This window comes from Cicer arietinum, chromosome 4, assembly GCF_000331145.2.
Source record: "Cicer arietinum cultivar CDC Frontier isolate Library 1 chromosome 4, Cicar.CDCFrontier_v2.0, whole genome shotgun sequence".
Lineage (NCBI taxonomy): Eukaryota > Viridiplantae > Streptophyta > Magnoliopsida > Fabales > Fabaceae > Cicer > Cicer arietinum.
The window spans coordinates 60,169,214-60,188,497 of NC_021163.2; the positions used below are offsets into that span (position 1 = coordinate 60,169,214).

Here is a 19,284-nt window from a genome sequence, read left to right on the forward strand (position 1 = left end):
TTATTCACACATTTATGAATGTGATTCTTTATCATATTAAATAAATCATAAAATTGAAATTATTTTTTTTTGCCAAAACTTGATATTCTTTAATAAATAGATGTAGATATTTTTTTAAACAATATCAATTATTTAATTTAATAAAGAATAATAAAATTGTAAATAAAATATTTTTATCAAGTTATTTCTATATAAATATAATTTTTCTTTTGAGTTTTATTGTTATTGTTATTTAATCGTTTGTATGCAGCGGTCTTTTGTCCGACGCCTAAACGTGATGTTGTTTAATTTTTCATCTCATTACGATATTTGTTTGATTTAAAATAACAAATTAATTTTAATTTATTAAAATTAAATAATAAATTTATCATTAATGTTACAAATACAAAAATATAGATATTTTGACAACTTTAATTTTATCATTGTTTTGGAATCTATTGTAGTAAACGAATATTTAAAATAAAAGATTAGATATAGGTATAGATGTTGTCCTTCCTTATAGCAAGTTTGTAAAGTTTTAAACTAAAACATTTCTAGCTAGCTTCCATATTAGGCCGGTGGGTGAGCAGTTAAATAAAAATAAAAAATAAAAAATGAAATTAAGGAGTAGTTAGTGGCATGAAGTTGGGTGAATTAATAATATGGTAAATGCCCTCTTGTGTTGTGGTGGGTTGGGTTTGTCGCTTTGTCTCATCGTAACGCGTATGCTAGTTGACTATTAAATAATGTGCTTCTAAATCAATCATACCAAGGTTCATGAATCTTAACGGTAACCACATTTACCGCTAATCCTCTAAACTTTTATCGTATTCGTCCACCACTTTATATTTTTTGGTTCATTTTGAATAAAACACATTAAATTATTACATTAAAAATATACTTAAGCATAACAAATTATAAATTTTTTCCGCGAAATTTCTCCCGGTGCGTTGCATTAAATTTAAATACCAGTTTTAAAACATTTTTGTCTTTATTTTTTTTACTCAACATTTTTTACTTGATAAACTACTACTATACGAATATATTCTAGAAAATTTCCCTACTAATGGGGAGAATAATAACTTTTGTGCAAAAAAAGATATTCAATTTTTACATTTCTAACCGAGTCTCTCTTAGCAAATTTAAGGAAGTGATTAATTATTCATTAACTACACTAGACTCATGGTCATTATTGGTTACCAAATTCTGAATTCTAAAAGAAACAAAAATATATAAATAAAAATAAAAATTACTCTTGCAGTCTTATAACTTACTTTCAAGTAGTATTTTAATTTTTTTATATATATTTTTTTAATTTTAAATAATAATTTAATTCTTTATGTGTTAAAATATTATCATTTTTTTTATAAAAAATCATTAATTTTTTAAAATAAAAATCTATAAAATTAATTATCATCTTCAATATAATATAAATTTCATCAAATTCATAACTCAAATCTTTAAATAAATTCATATATTCATTCTTTATTTGATGAATTTGATGTTGTTGAAGATGAAAATATAAGTTTATTTCAATTTTTGAGTTATAGATTTGATGAATATATGAATTTTTTTAAAATTGACATTGAATTTTATTTAAATTTTTGGATAAATTTTTTAAATTTTTATAACAAAAAAATAAAATTATTAATATTTTAAGATATAAAAAATAAAATTATTCTTTAAATAAAAAATTAAATCAAAACAATAAAAAACTGTTATGAAATTAAATTTAGAAAGAAAGCGTATGAAGTATACTAAAATAAAACGTAATAAAACCACGGTAGAATTAATGGTAGTATGTAGTAGAATGGTGGGAAAAAAGAATAATAGAAAAAAACCCCACTTTGAATATTGAATAGAAGATACATTGCATGTGTTCCTAAACACCATTCATTGTACGGGAATCCGTTTCCCACTTGTTTCTTCCAATAAATTAACTATACCTTCTCTTTCACAAACACATCATTCATCCCCTTCTTTTTTCTCTCTATCTTTTCCTCTTTCTTTTTTTTTGCCCTATTTCAATTAGGGTTTCCACGATTTCATACATACCTTCCTAATTCTTCTTTTTCATATGCATATTTGCCTTCAATACTCACACACCATAATCACCGTCTTCTTATTGTTCTTCTTTGCTGCTTTTTTTGCTCTCTTTCGAGGGTTCTTTTCTGGAAAACACTGCACACGGTTGTTTCAGCTGTGCCCATGTCTCAAGTCTTCGGCTTTTCCGGTAAGTTTGTTCATTCTATGTGTTTTTGCTTCGATTGGTTGATTTGTAGGTTGTGGGTGTGTTTTTATTTTTTGCCCCCAAAATTAGTGGCTTATGGTTTTGTAGATTAGATGATGATTTTGATGTTTTTGTATGTCAACTTTATTCTTTGATAATGATTTTCTATTTTTTTTTTTGAACGAAATAATTTATGGATCGTTGTTAATTCTCTTAATTTAGTATGTGTTATGGATCATCATGTGGTTGAGTTGTGAAATTTCAACTGGGTAGTGAAAGTTTGTGTTATAGATCTTTGAGAGGGTTTTTTGTGCCAAATGTTTTTGATTGCTTAGCGGATCAAGAGATTCAAAGATTCATAGTTTTGATGAGATAGTGAGATGATTCAGCATGGAATTGTTTTAAGAATTTTATTTTATTTTATTTGTGATGTTTTAGTAGATGATTCTGCTTTGAGTAATTTATTTATTTTACATCCAAATTAAGCAGTTTTGTTGTAAGTTGACATGAACCTAGTGTTAATGTCAGAGTATACAACGGAATTCTTAAGAAATATACTATTGATTTATGTTGTTTGATAAAAAAAATATTTCACAAAATAACACCATTCATAATGTTTATATTACTTGATTTGTTCTTTCCTGATCAATTTGTGCAAACGTTTGGGTTCTCAGGTGATAACTTTTGCCCTTCTGGGTCAATATACACAAACCCCAAGGAAGCAAGTTTCTTCCCGTCTCTTGGTCATCAAGTTGATGCCTACTTTCCTCCTCAGAAGAGATCACGCGTCAGTGTTCCATTTGTTTTCGATGGAGAATGGTTCACGCAGAAACAAAAAACATCTATTGAATCTTTGCCAGATGAGTGCCTCTTTGAGATATTTAGAAGGTTGCCGGTAGGTGAAGAAAGGAGTTCATGTGCTTGTGTTTCCAAACGGTGGCTTATGCTTCTAAGCAATATTTGCAAGAGTGAAATCTGTAGCAACAAAAGTGATGACGAGAATAAAATGGAAGGTGTCAGTGAAGAGTTTGGAGGTGAGGGATACCTTTCCCGGAGTTTGGAAGGAAAGAAGGCAACAGATGTTAGACTTGCTGCCATTGCAGTTGGAACTGCATCACGAGGAGGATTGGGGAAGCTTTCCATCCGTGGAAGCAACTCGGGTTGCGGGGTGACTGCTCTAGGTCTCAAAGCAGTTGCTAGTGGATGCCCTTCTCTAAAGGCTCTTTCTCTATGGAATGTTTCTTCTGTTGGTGATGAAGGCCTAATTGAGATTGCTAGTGGATGTCAACAGCTAGAGAAGCTTGACCTTTGCAAATGCCCTGCAATTTCTGACAAGGCTTTAATCGCAGTTGCAAAGAACTGTCCAAATCTGACCGAGCTATCATTAGAGTCGTGCTCTAACATTCACAATGAAGGTCTACAAGCCATTGGAAAGTGCTGCCCCAATCTAAAGTCTATGTCTATCAAGGACTGTGCCGGTGTTGGTGATCAGGGAATCGCTGGCTTGTTTTCTTCAACTTCTTTGGCTCTGACAAAGGTGAAGCTCCAGGCACTGACTATTTCTGATCTCTCTCTAGCTGTTATTGGACATTATGGCAAAACAGTTACTGATCTTGTCCTTAATTTCCTCCCAAATGTTAGTGAGAGGGGATTCTGGGTTATGGGCAATGGTAATGGATTGCATAAACTGAAGTCACTCACAATTGCCTCCTGCAGAGGAGTAACAGATGTCGGCCTTGAAGCTATTGGAAAGGGTTGTCCTAATCTGAAAAGCGTTCAACTTCTTAAGTGTGCATTTCTCTCAAACAATGGATTGATTTCATTCACCAAGGCTGCTTCATCACTTGAAAGTCTACAATTGGAAGAGTGCCACCGAATTACCCAATTCGGGTTTTTCGGCGTCCTTTTTAACTGTGGTGCAAAATTGAAGGCTATTTCTCTGGCAAGTTGCTATGGAATCAAAGATCTGGACTTGGAATTGTCGCCAGTATCTCCTTGTGAATCACTTCGTTCATTATCGATCCGTAACTGCCCTGGATTTGGCAATGCTACGTTATCTGTAATGGGAAAGTTGTGCCCGCAGCTTCAACAGGTTGAGTTGACTGGACTTAAGGGAGTGAACGATGCTGGGTTGCTTCCACTGCTTGAGAGCTCTGAGGCTGGTCTGATTAAAGTTAATCTTAGCGGCTGTGTAAATCTTACAGACAAAGTAGTTTCATCCCTCGTCAATCTGCATGGTTGGACTCTTGAGCTTCTGAACCTCGAAGGATGTAAAAATATTAGCAATGCTAGCTTGGTAGCAATTGCTGAACATTGCCAATTGCTGTCTGATCTTGATGTTTCCATGTGTGCAATCTCTGATGCTGGGATAGCTTCCCTGGCACACGCCAAACAGTTAAACCTACAGGTTCTTTCTCTATCAGGTTGCACTTTGGTTACGGACAGGAGTTTGCCTGCTTTGAGAAAATTGGGCCACACCCTTTTGGGACTGAATATCCAGCATTGCAATTCAATCAGCAGCAGCGCGGTTGAAATGCTTGTGGAACTTCTTTGGAGGTGTGACATCCTCTCATAAACTGCAAGATTTAACCTCACTCGGCAGTTTATGCTCGTGTCAGAACACACAGGAGGCTAGTTACACATCTATTATGATTAGCGTTGCATGGTAGTTTTTTGGTCCATTAACTGTGGGTCTTGATCATCATCCAGTGACTCGGGTCCCTTTTTCCGGAGTATGCAGTCATTTAGCCACCATTTTTGCAGATTCCATTAACTGGAATTCTGTTCTCGGCACCATATTTTTGGTTGCCACCTTTTAAATGGCTGCATATCTCTGAGAACGCAGCTACCGGGTTCTGGAGTTAGGAATCTTTGTTTACTTTCGTTGGCACCCGATGTTTTTGAGCTCGGCTTTGCATCGGTTTTGCCAGTGTCTTATTTCCCTGTTTATGTTTTTACAGTTATCTGTACCATGGTGTCTATAGATGTTTTCGCTTGAAGGTCAGTTTTGACATTTGTGCTTTTGTTAGGGTGGTTACAGTTGTCAGGTTCGGAGTTATGATGCCTTGTTTTTTGGGGTCCTTGGCCGTGGCAGCGAAGTTATACTGGTCTGCCATGACAATCTTCTTCCTTCGGGAAAGGTTGTTTTTTTATACCAAGGCCCTAGTTTTTTGAAGGCTTCATTTTTTTATGAACTTGTCACTGTAACAACTTCTATATTGTGTATTCATGCTGATATCTGCCTTTTGGGTTGTATGGTATATTACCACAATGATGAAATAAAATTGCAGTTTCTTTCCAAAAGCATATGTTTTTATATTCGTGTATACTTTGATTATTATTATTTTTTTAAATTTGGGATAGGGGGAGATTTTGATTAATCATAGTGACCACTAGTGATTATTTTACAACCGTCAGTTGATGGAATTTGAACTCAATATGTTGAAGTTACAAGAACTTTTACAACCAAACTAGCACCTCAAGTATATGTATACTCTGATTTTTTTTTTACAAATTTGTTAACAAATTATTCCGTTATCATGAAGTCAATTTTCTCCATGAGAAGAAGGCTTGAGATACATCTTAGGAGCAAAGCTTTATTTGGTACCTACCTATTTTAAAGATTTTAATTTAAGGCTTTATCTAGTTTTTTGATCACTTGATTTTGTCTCTTGAACTTGGTGGAGAAGACAAGGGACTCTAAATGATGTTTATATAGCATAGTTTTGAGGTGGTCCCATTTTATTTAAAGTCATCTTTCATCATATGAAAGAAGCTTGAGATACATTTAAATTTAGGTTAAAACGCAAGAAAGTTTTTTATATTTGTGAATTGTGATTCAAACTTTTGCAGCTTGACTATTAATTTATTATTACAAGGGTTTTCTCTAATGGTACAAGTAGTGTAAATTAACACTACTTTGCACATTTTGAGAAGTAAAGTATATTGCTTAGTAAACAAGTTAGAATGTAATAATGGTGAGTTCTGTATTAGATCCCTTTATAAGAGCACCACTTTGATTGATACTTAAAAATTATTATTGAAAATTTTAACAACAATCGGTGATATTTTTTTAGAAGTAATAGTTCGTAATCTTCCTTATTTTTATAAATAAGACGATGATTTAATTGAATACAATATATATATATATATATATATATATATATATATATATATTGTGTATTTTTTTTATAAATTGATATCACTAAAATCACTATTTAAGTAATAAAAATAAAAAATGATTATTGACATTTAATTTTAGGTTGTCAGCGGGTTAAATTAAATAAATAAAATAAAATTTAATGATATATAAGTTTTCAGTGAAAATGTCATATAAGATAAATCTATTTACACGTCAATCGTTCACTTTAACATTTGTTTGTTTTATCTTTTTTAAGACATTGGAGAATAGAGAAATTGTTATTAATCAAAGTAACTCTCATTTTACAATTATTTTTAAGAGAATTTGATATATTAAAATCATAAGATTAAATTATTATTTTATTTAAAAATTTTATTTTATTTGTTAAAGTTTTTATCTACAAATGAGCGGAAGAATTTTATTATTTTTCTTTACCTATTTCTGTTAAAAATATTTGAAATCAGATAATAAATAAATAAAAACAAATCTTCATAGTAGGGAATAAATAGAATAACGAATTATGTATGTGTACTTGATTCATCCGCGGTGTATATTGTGAATCGTGGAGGTTCATGTTACACAAACTTGATTTGAAATGTGTTCCATATAAATCTTTATTGTGTTAGGTTCAATGGTTCTTAGAAATTAATGTTGTCAGAGATGGACTACAAAATGACACATGCAATGTCACATGCATTGTTGTGATGTAAAGCAATAATGAATTCGTGCACCACTTGTAATAAAGTCACCCAACATCCCAAGTTTCCCTATACGTTTGGTAGAGACAGACATGGAAACATATGTCCCACATTGGGACCACTATATACTTTTATTTCAAAATATTATTTTTTCTTTTCTTATATTAATATGATATGATATCGATATATATCCTCTTTAGGGAGACATGATTAGGCCGACTCAGGGAGAAGACTATGACATCTGTTATAATTGGTTGATATTATGAAGGAGAAATTGTCTTAAATTTTTTAGTTTTGTAAATAAAGAGGAGGTTAAAATTACATACAATTTTATTTTTTTAATTATAAATTACATCAATTAATAATATTTTAAAGTTATATTTATTTATTTTTTAAAATTTTGTAAAAGTAATTAGATATTTTTTTAAAGAATATAATTGTATTGAAGTTGTACAGTGTTTTAAAAGTTTATGTATTATAATAATTTTTATATAGTATTATTTTTTCATCGTGATTTTTTCTTCGGTTTTAGATTTTTTTATTTATTTAATTGTGTTATTTTATTTTATCTATTTATTTATTTTTTCTCAACATTGTATTTAATTTCTATTTTTTTTTTTTAACTTTTAGTTCTTATTATAATTTTATAGAGACTTTATTGAGGGACTAAGTGTTAGAAAAAAATCGTTCACCTCAACTATTAACTCGCATGTCTATAGATCTTTGATGAATACACAAGAACAAATCGTAAAGAAAATAATAGAGAACACATAAAGATTTACATGGTTTGGCACTTCTTATCTATGTTGACAAAAATATCTCAAAATAATTTATTCACCATTTCAAATAAGATTGCAACAATTTGTAATTCAACTCATAACTCTACGATACTCTCTCGTATAAGAGTTACAAAGAATGATAACACTCAATTTCACACAACAAATAATCTTCGACACATTTTTATCACTAAGATATAGTTGAAGATACTTTACCTCTACATAATCACTTAAAATGAAGATTCTATAACTCTTCTCATGATTAACTAAATTTGAGAATATCTTCACCTCTTCACCGGTCTTTCTATTTATAGAATAGATAATTTAGCTTCTTCCAAAAAGAGATTAATAATTCACAATTTCAATGAGTTCAAAAAAAACTTTTAATTCATTCTTCTAAGTTGAATGTACAAATTTCAATGGTCAAATTCAAATATCTTGAAATATTCATTCCTTTTTTTAATGCATTGAAATTCCACACTTTGAAATTTAAATTGACTCCCAACACTAAAAGTGTGTTTTGGATAGGATAATTGGAAATTCTAGAAAAATTAAAATTCCAAACAATTCAAATTTTTTTTTTTTTGGCAAATGAATTGTTCTTTTAAAAATTGTGCTATTTTTATAAATTTCAAAAGTTTTGGGGTATGAAAATTATATTTGGACAAAAATTGAAAATTTATAAAAGTCGAGAGATTATTTTGAAATTTTTAGAGACTAATTTGAAAAAAAAATTAAGGATTGATTTGCAAAAAAATAAAAAATATAATGACTTATATGCAAATTTTGAAACATATATAGGGTCACAAATGTAAAATTACAATAATAATAGAGATCATTTCATGATTTATATACTATAAAATAAAGAGGAAATTTGAAACTCTTAAGATTTATGAGATATTAAAAATTCTCTAAATTTAGTTTTGACAAAATATCTCATGAAATACCTTCATTTTAAAAATTCTTCAAATAAGATAATTTGCTTGAAAGATTTGAATTCCACTAAAAAATTACATTTTTTTTATAAAAAATTCATCCAAACACATACTAAGAGTATCAATTTTTTTACAAAAGAATTTCAAAAAAGAGAACTAAAAGTGAGTTTATTATACAGAAACTTGTGGTAACAAAGTTTTGATCATAAGCTTTGGACATACTCACAAAAGTATAAAATATATGTATAAAAATTAAATAATAATTATTTTTAAACAATTAAATAATATATACTTTGATGCGTGTATCCAAATCTTATATGTAAAATAGTGACCATACTACATCGTATTCATAAGTAGTTGGACAATATGAATAAGTAATGGTCCAACGTAAATAATTACTTTAAAATAATTCAAAATTTTAACATGATTTATGATAGCTTTTTTAAAAAATTAATAAATATGTGTATGAGACATCGACATGATCGTGTTAATTTAATAAAAATAAAAATAAATAAATATGTATATTAAAATTTAATTATTATTATTATTTTATGAAATTAACATCAATTATGTACCATTTTAATCGTAAGAATGAAAATAATAATAAATTTTTACTACTAATTAAACGACGTTGATCATAACAACTAATGATTTAAGTGATTTTAAATTACTACTAAAAACATATTTTAGAATAATTCTCTATAAAACTTGTCCATCTTCTTGAGAGGTAAATTTCATTTTATTTTATATTTGTAAAAAAATCAAACTCACCTTTGACAAAAGAATATTCTTTTATACATATGCTCAACTTACAATGCTAAGATGCTTTCAATCAATCTCATTAAGAAATTTGAAAGATTTTGATTAAAGGTTTAGAAGATGGACTCTGAAGAGCATATTAATCTAAATTATTATTTTCTTACAAAAATAAAATGGAACAAATTTATTAATAATAAAATCTGTAATATACAGCGATACTTCGTTACAAATTTTGAGAAATATGATTTTTTACAACAAATAATTGCTACGATTAGTATGATTTGTCGTATATGTATAATAAAGATTGATTAGAGCATGTACTAAAATAATTTATATGCTCAATATTAATAATGTGATCCAATAAAGATTGACCACAAACCAAATGTCTCACCGTATTTGATATGATCAAACATTTTTGTCCAACTACTGGATCGATGACCTTAAGTAAATCTTTGTTTTTTATCAATTATATTTAAAAGCTTAAATATAGTTTTAGTGTCTTAGTCCACGAAATCTTATTTTTATGATTAAGACTTTGAAACATATTGAGTTTTTTTTTTTTTTTTGTAAGAAATTATTTTGAGGATTTAAATTGTGGCTGATGTAAAAATTGCAATTACTATACGAAATTACATCCACTTATATTCATTACGAAGAGTTAATTTAATTATTTTCAGTAATCCAACTCAATTTAACTTGTATTTTAACTAAACCTGTTTTTTATTGAGTAAAATTCAATTCAACTTCTGATTAATCTCAAAGATTTGGTTGGTGAGTTAAAATTTTGAAATCTGGAAACCAACCCACTAAATGTCACTTGTTCTATTGTTTGTATAGTTTTTTAAATTTGAAGATTTTTTTTTTTTTTTTTGTGATTATAAAATTGTGGTTGGAATTTTAATGTTTCTGGAATCTTCACAAAATAGAAGAGTTTTAATTTATTTAAAAAGTTTTTCAGAATATATAAATATATTTTTTCCTTTATCACCTCTGTAAAAATTACTCAACTCAACTCCTTTATCATTAGGCGAACTTTTTTTTTTTCTTCATCAAAGTTGAAGACACAATGATTTTATATTGGGTATGGTTGAACCTGATCAAACTTGATATGTGTACACCTCTACATATTTAGGATCTATTAAATGAAATGTAATATAGATTCTTAATTGTCAAGTCATTAGGATTGGATTCAATTCAATTTTATTAAATTAACTTATAAGATTAAATATACCACCGATATTTGCTAATCAAATCATATCAAGTGTCCAATATAAAAGTTTTTGTAAATACCTAAAAAATGTTTGGGATGTGGTCATAATCGTAATTTAATTAAATATTTATAGAGTGGATTCCGACTCAAAACAATTGAGCTAAAGTGCTAAATGACTTAGGACAACTTCATGCACATGTGTCTTAGCCAAACACGCCTCTAACATCACATAACGTCCTAACCTCTTACTAGGATTCTCGTATAAAGATAGATAATTTAGACAATAGAATTAAATTTATTTATTTATTTCTATTTATAATGATCTAATTTTATTAATCATGGAGGGTGTTAAGAATCATGGTTGAACAAAAAAAAATAAAATAAAATAAAATAAATTTTAAAATGATTATATGAATAATTGTTTTTATAATTAGATATGATACACTTTTATATAGTACTATCAATATAACTAATTTAACAACTTCCATTTAACTATAAGTAATTTTAACTACCTCTAATAGAGCGCATATGATTTAGGCAATACACTTAAAAAAATTATTGAGATTGCATATATTAAATATGGTTAGCCTTTTTAAAAATGTGTAATTTGACTTATTTTTGTTCATAAATCATTCGCTAGAGAATATGTTATTTTAGTTATTTGCCATCACATTTCATTATTTTTTTTCTCTTTAATAAATAGTTATAGACATTATTGACTAACACAACAATTAATATTATATTAGACTTTGAAAACCATATATACATAAAAGAGAAACATTTTTCCATCTTTTCAAAAGTGACATGTAAAAAGGAACCTAGAAGTAGTATGCACAAGAATAGAATTATAGAATGTTAGATAAATACATTGTATTTATGAGTTTGGACAAAGAATTCGTAGTTTTTGAAAACTCTGAAACCTACTGAAAATGACGTCCTAAGAAATAGCTTATTAGAAGAAAGGGTTGCTGAAGCTGAATGATGAAAAAAACATTTATAGCACACGTCAATCAAAATCAATGGTTAAGATTAAAAGTTAGAATTATGCGACCTTAATGGCATCAACTTTGGAATTGTTTCTTTTAAGTGATAGTAACATATAAAAAGGTTAGGCATAAATTTATAACTAGAACAATTAAGTCATTAATTAATGACCTCTAACAGAAATTTTTAATGTGTTAATATGTATTTGTAAGATTTAGTTGAATTGATAAATTTTAATATTTAATATTATTTGGATTTAAACTCAAGATTTTGAAATTGTGTGTGTAAATTTTAGATGATATTTACCGCTTCCATCTGCAAATAAAAAATTTCCAATTTTTTTATTTTAAATTTAAGATATAATTATTAATTAATCCATTTTTGGGCGATTTGACGATGTCTCAATAAAAAATGATAAATTAATTCCTCAGTCTATTGATATTCATTTGAAGGATTGGTTTCTTCTAAAGATATGTTCTTTCATTCATATAGGTTTACAATTGAACCTTTGACTTTTATTGTATCATATGAATTAGTTATAGGCCATTAATCCTAACCTTCCGTTTCTCTTAAATTTGATGTTAACCAGTTGAGTTTTGTTCTGCATGAGGTAAAAAATTTAAATATTTAAATATAAATATTGAAAAAATTATTGTAATAGTAATATTATTTTTGAGTTTAATAAATATATATTACTGGTGTAAAATAGTTTTACACTGATATTTAATCTAAGGAGAATTATTTATTTTGTCATATTTAATATTAATAATAATTTATAAAAAAATTGACATTGCAATATTTAGATTCTTTTTTACAAGTAAATATTATTAATTAATTATATTATGTTAGTATTCAAGAAACTTAAGATATTCTACTTAAAACTCTTTCAACGTTTCTTAATTTACGAACTGAATTACTTTTACAAAATATCATTGGATCAACTTATTTAAATGAATCATTGTCATTGTCAACCTAAATAATAAATTAAATTAATTCTTATCATTTTTATTTATTACAAGTGTGTCTATCTATTAGGTTTTGCTAAAAGACATGTGGAGCCAAAATACATTTTTCTTTATAGAATAGGTCTCTTTTTTATATGCTATAGATTTTTTTTCCGAAAATAAAATAGATATTTTGAAGTTATTTTAAAATTTGCATTGATTTGTTATCAAATGGACATGACAAATCATGCTCCATAAAATACTCCCGATAAATTTTGAGTTGGTTTAAATGTCGATTGCAAACAGACAATTATATAAATAAGGGCATGTTTGGTTGGGTTTTGATTTTCTATTTTTAAAATTAATCTTTAAAAACTGTTTTTTAGAATATAATAAAATAAAATCCGTTTGGTACACCTATTTTTAAAATTTATTTCGAAAATGAAAAAATAAAAATACTTGTTTGTTAAAATTGTTTTCAAAATATGATTTCAATTTTTTTTTTAAATGAACAAATTTTAAGCTTATAAAATCTAAACAATTTAATATTTATAATAAAACACCTATAATACATATCAAAATTAAAATTACTTTACTATAAAAAACAACCATGATATATGGACACCCTTTATTTCCTAACTCCTTTCAATACTTTATTTTATTTTTATCTCTCTTTCTATCACATCATCAATCTATCACATTTCTCTCTTTATTACTTTATATCTCTATTATCTCAAAATGTATGTACTCATATAAGGGTACACCAAATATATTTCCTAAAAAAATAAGGAACCTAACTTCTATATAAAGTAAAATTCAATTGATTAGAATTTTGGATCTCTTATTTGAAGCAAAAAATCTATGTTGTATCAACTGTTTGAGTATTATCCTTTTATATTTTATTTTTGCAAAGTCATTAATAATTATTTTTTATAATACTAAAAATATGTTCATTATTATCAACAAATTTCAATTTTTTTAATAGAAAAATAAAGATTATTTAATTTATTTGTGACATAGTAAAATTTAAAAAATTCTCTCAATAGATGAAATCGTAAAATCTTTTTAATAAATTTTAATTTTTTTTAAATATAACTCCATTATCAAACTATAATAATTATTATATTTTAGATAAATTTGAATGTGTAGTAACATAATTATGTATTTATATTTTTTTTATCATTATATATTATTATTTTGTATAACTTATATATTTATTTTAATTGTATAAAAATTCTATGGTGTTCGAAGAAAATTTTATCTTTTTAAGATTCTTAACTAATTTAAACCTTTAAATTCGATTGAACCAAACTAACATATTCTTGTCTATACGGTGTTAGTTTTTGTGATAAGAACTTACCACTATAATCTCAAGAGACAAAGTTAAAATTTCATATAATAGATATTAATATCATCGTTGTTAATAATAATTTCTCTTTTTTCAATTTAAAAAAAAGTAACCTATTTTTAATTGGTTTGAATTTTATAAGAAAATATTGCAAAAATAAATCCAAATAACATTGACTATTTTTTATTGGTTCAAATATAATTTTTTCTAAAATCTAAAATAAATTGATTCGTTTCACAGTTTGAGTTTTTTTTTTTTTTTTGAATAACCTCTTTTCTAAAATCTAGAGTTGCCTTTAACATTTTAAATTACACAATTCATTCATAAAATATATTACAAATTTTACAAAAATTACGATTAAATTAATGTCGAAGGCCTCTAGTACCACATTGCCGATGTTTTCTCACACGTACAGGATTTTGACGACGCCTTAGTACTTAACACGCTTATTCTTCTTCTTTTTCTTCTTAATCTTCGTCTTCTTGCTGTTAAGGATGTCTAGGAGGAGTGCTGCAGAAGAACACCATCCACCTTGAGTCCAGTTGGATATTTGATTCAACGCAGTATATGCATTCCCAAAGCTTGAAATTTGAAAGTTTTGTTGACACATATTATTCAGTAACTGGGTAGCAAACTCAGGTGTATTATAACGAATATTGAACGTGTTATACAACAATTCCTCTTTGCTTGATGCAAAGGATAGTCGACGATTGTCCTCTTGATGTGGTTGTTGGCTGTCAAAATTAAATTGTTTCTCTAGCGTGAACCGTAAGATTAATTTGCTGTGTGGATAAAAGTATGAGGAGACGGTTGAGTGTCAGAAGGTGTTGGTATATAATATTGATTTTGTTGTGTTGTGTTGGGCATTGATTCCTGAAAAAAAAATGTTGGCTAGATTGTGGTGGAGGTTGGGGTGAATTGATACGAGGATCAACCAATTGATTTTCTAAAGAAATAAATCGTTTAGAATTTTTGCAAAATCAAACCATGTATTCATAACTTGATTTAAATTCAACATTTAGAGGTTGACCATGAAGAATATGTCTCTCTCGTTCATTCTACTATTTGTTCTTATTTTCGTAGAATAATGCCCAACTATAGTCAACTTGTTTATGCAAATCTACCTTATGATACTTTTTCATATTCCTCGGTGGATGTGAAATTTCTTGAGGCAGTCCAAATTGTAGTTTACTATATTGGTTTGATGCATTTCTATTATGTAGAAACAAATCAAATATGTAGATGCATTTCATAGCCAATTGTCTTCTGGATTTTTGTATGTTAGGCGTAGGTAGGACCTCCAGAGAAACTGATATATAATAAGTTTGTTAGTAATATATTCATGAGAAGAAATAAAATAATAAAAATAAAGTAACATTTTAATATATTACACCGTTAACGGTCATGTGATCAATTTTTGATCGATATTCAACGGTATCATAACGAGGTGTATTGGCAAATTTTATACCATTTCCACTATATCTACGAAAATAAATTTGAATGTTAGTGAAACATTGTAAACCTAAGAGAGGTACGGCCAATTGGTCATTTTGAAGTCAACCTTCAAAAAAATTGGTGCGATTGTGGAAAATTTCAAGCTATGCATGTGCCTTGTTCACATGTCATAGCTGCATATTCTTACGTTCATCAAAACTATTTAGTGCTTATACCTAACGCGTACAAGATTGTTAATGTATTTAACATCTACAAATAAGAGTTTCCACCTATACCAAATGAAGGATATTGACATACATATGAAGGTGAAACATTGTATCACAATCATGAAATGCAGAGAATTAAAAAAGGTCGTTCAAATAGTACCCGTACTAAAACTGAAATTGACGTTAAAGGAAAAGTGGCAAAAAAATACGAACTATGTCGGGTAACTGATCATACTCGAAAATATTGTTCAAATGTTACAGGCAACTCTAGTCAATCTATATAATTTAAACTTTGTGTTTATGTATTTTTATGAATTATATATATATATATATATATATATATTATTTTTGTTAATTTAAAAAAAAAATTGATATTTTTTTTTTGAAAATTGCTTAAGGAAGTCGTCATTGCAAACACAGACTTCTTTAAGGAAGTCGCATATGTAAATAGTGACTTATAACTTAAAAATAAAAATAAAAATACATTTTGGTTAATAGTTTTTAAAAGGGAGTATTTAAGTAAATTTTTCTAAAAAAGAGGTTATTAAAAGAAAAACCCCTTATAGTTTTTTTTGTTTAGGAATAATAAATACTACCATAAAACTCATACTAAATTTGAATTCAAAACAAAATATTTAATTTAATAATATTGATATTTTTTAATTGAGTTAGAACTTAATGTTTTAATTCATCCTTTTTATTAAGCAAGAAAATTCAATAAAAAAATAATAGTTTTTTTTGGAAAACTTCAACCAATTACTTAACTATATGTTGTGGTATTAGTAATTAAAAAAAATACATAACAAATTAACAACACAGGTACAACAGTTTTTTTTTACGGTCACCACCACACATGGTCACCACCACACATATATTGTTTTTTAACGGTCACCACCACACATATATGCATACCACTTATATTTACTACATCATTATTTTAAAGAAAATTCAAAATTATTCAATACTTTCATTTTGCCACTAATGAGAAAAATAAACACTGTGTCTTTTTAAATTTTGTAAAAGTAAACAGTAAAAAGTAAAATATGTAAAACCTGTTTTAGTTTTTTGATTTTAAAAATAGTAAAATAGAGAAATAATTTTTCAAAACCATATATTCAACCAAATTCTTTGTTTTTCGATTTTCAAAAACTAAAAGTCAGTTTTTGGAAGCTAATTGAAACAAAGCCTTATTTTCATTACTTAAATGAATTTGATTATTAGTCTATTCTAGAATCATCTATTTAAAGGATTTTAAAATTATTTAAGTCTGTGATAAATATTAAAGACGGGAAACATTCTTTTTTATCCCACTTACTTTTTCATTTGAGAAAGAAATCAGAAAAAATATACAAAATATTCATTAAATAAATAAAAGGCTAAATACTATTTGTGGTCCCTTAACTTAATTTCCGTTTTAGTCATTTATTTTTTTTTCAATTTGATCATTTATTTAAATTTTAAGTGACAATTTGATCCTTTATATTTTAAAATGTCAACAATATTATCCTTATTTTTTACAAAAATTCATCAAAAATTTCAAGCAAAACCCATAAAATTAATTATCATTCTCAATATAATGCAATTTCATCAAATTCACAACTTAAATCTTTAAATAAATTCATATTTTCATCTCTAACAACATCAAATAAAGATTGACAAATATGAATTTATTTGAAGATTTGAGTTACGAATTTGATGAAATTTATTTTATATTAAAGAATATAATTAATTTTGTGGATTTTGTTTGAAAATTTTGATGAATTTTTGTAAAAAAAAAGAATAACATTGTTGACATTTTAAAATATAAAATATTAAATTGTCACTTAAAATTTAAATAAAGGACCAAATCGGAGAAAAAAAAGATAAAAGAGTAAAACGTTAACTGAAATTAAATTAAGGGATCCCGAGTGGTATTTAGCTTAAATAGAATATTATATAAACTAATTTATATTCCAATTTTTTATTTAGAACACTCATATTCTAATTCGAGACAAATTCATTTATAAATAACATTCAACTTGTACAAATTTGATGTATGGTAATAAGGAGAACAAACCACTCATGTAATCATTTTGACATTTGATATTTCCTCATACTTTCCAATTTTTTTGCATATTAAAATTTTGATTTAATATAAATATTTCAGATAATTATAAATTATTGAATAAAAAATACAATCAGAAATATACTAAAGTATATAGTTTTCTATTATAAGTTTTTTTTTCTCAACAAATAATTGTTTGTAAAAGGAGAAACTATAGAAAATTTCTAAGTTGTTTTAATTCATGTGGGAGGATTATGAAAGATTTATTGTGTACTTTTAAAAATGTATTTGGTTGAAGGTAGATCAAAGAAAGGGAGAGGAGAGGTAATGTAATATTTTTAAGTTTTTTGTTTGGTTCATATTTTAGAAAGAAAGAGAGTCAAAAACTCATTTTGTTCTCTTTATTTTGAAGGATTTGGAAGAGAGGAGAAAGTACCAATACAACGTCAAACTTGATTTGTATTAAAAATAATTGGATTTAATGTAAAATGAAGGAGAAAACATTCCTTAATAACTTTTACATTTTAATTTTATTATTTACAATTTTCTTTAGTTATTTTTGTACTACAATTTATTTAATTGCATTTAATATAAAATGCATTAAAGTAAAAAATCTTTGTGAAATTACCACGTATATAAAATTGAACTTAAAATAGATTCGAAATAATTTTAGTATAGATATAGATCCTTGCACCAACCTTTGGAAGTTATGAGTGGGGATAGGGGTCCAAGGTAACACATACAAATACATTCATTGTATGAGAGTTACTTTTGTCACTTTTATAAGTTTTTTTTTAAAATTATTACATCGATTAATTATTTAATTTTTTTTTTGTAAAAATATCTCTGATTATTTACAAACTCGAGACAATTATTAATTAAGTGAAAAAACAAGTCCAAATAATTGAAGAGTCATTTAGAGAATCAATATATAAAACTGAGTAAAAAAAATAAAGAAAATCAATATATAATGCAGACAATTATATATAAATATATAAATTTAATCAGTATATAATGTAGACAATTATATTTAGTGATAGCGATAACATTTGTTTTCTGTTTTTGCATCAGATTTTCAACATACTCGCTCAGGACAATCCTGGGACATAAGTTGTAAGTTATTATTAGATTGTGAATGTTATTATTATATTTGGATTATTAGATTGTACCTTTTGTTATAAGTTATAACACATACTTGGACTTTATTTGATTATATCTGCAGACACAATTATTCTAGAGTAGGTGGGACTAGCTTTTGGGTTGCCTTCATGCTGCATGTCTGTTTGGTTATAGCCATAGCTTAAAAGAAATGAGAGCTTCTTTTCCGATCCCTTGCATGCACTTCGGAAATATACTTTCACATAAAATACAATTTTATTCCTCTTCAAAGTATACTTTCAAATAAAAACAGTTATTTTCCCCATCTGAAAGTATACTTTCGGACACATACATGGGTTATGGATAAAAGTAACTCCTAAAAGAAGTTGATCCAAAAGTTGTACCACAAAACATCAGAATTTGATCATATGATTCAATTTGTACATGCTGACAATGTCAAATTGTTTAACAAAGCAA

General features: G+C 26.9%; 1 protein-coding gene across 1 annotated transcript; it reads left to right on the plus strand.

Annotated features, from left to right (window-relative positions):
• Positions 1 to 1,986: 1,986 nt before the first annotated feature.
• LOC101514587 (EIN3-binding F-box protein 1) lies at positions 1,987 to 5,512 on the plus strand. Its single transcript, XM_004498683.4, has 2 exons — positions 1,987 to 2,212; positions 2,884 to 5,512. Exons 1-2 carry the CDS (start codon positions 2,188 to 2,190, stop codon positions 4,782 to 4,784), a joined length of 1,926 nt encoding a protein of 641 aa, XP_004498740.1. The 5' UTR covers positions 1,987 to 2,187; the 3' UTR covers positions 4,785 to 5,512.
• Positions 5,513 to 19,284: the final 13,772 nt, after the last annotated feature.

Bases quoted from the DNA above. Each gene is read 5' to 3' on its own strand.
- LOC101514587 (XM_004498683.4), top strand. From the start codon at position 2,188: ATGTCTCAAGTCTTCGGCTTTTCCG. The intron at 2,213-2,883 runs GTAAGTTTGTTC...TTGGGTTCTCAG, and splicing joins TCAAGTCTTCGGCTTTTCCG to GTGATAACTTTTGCCCTTCT.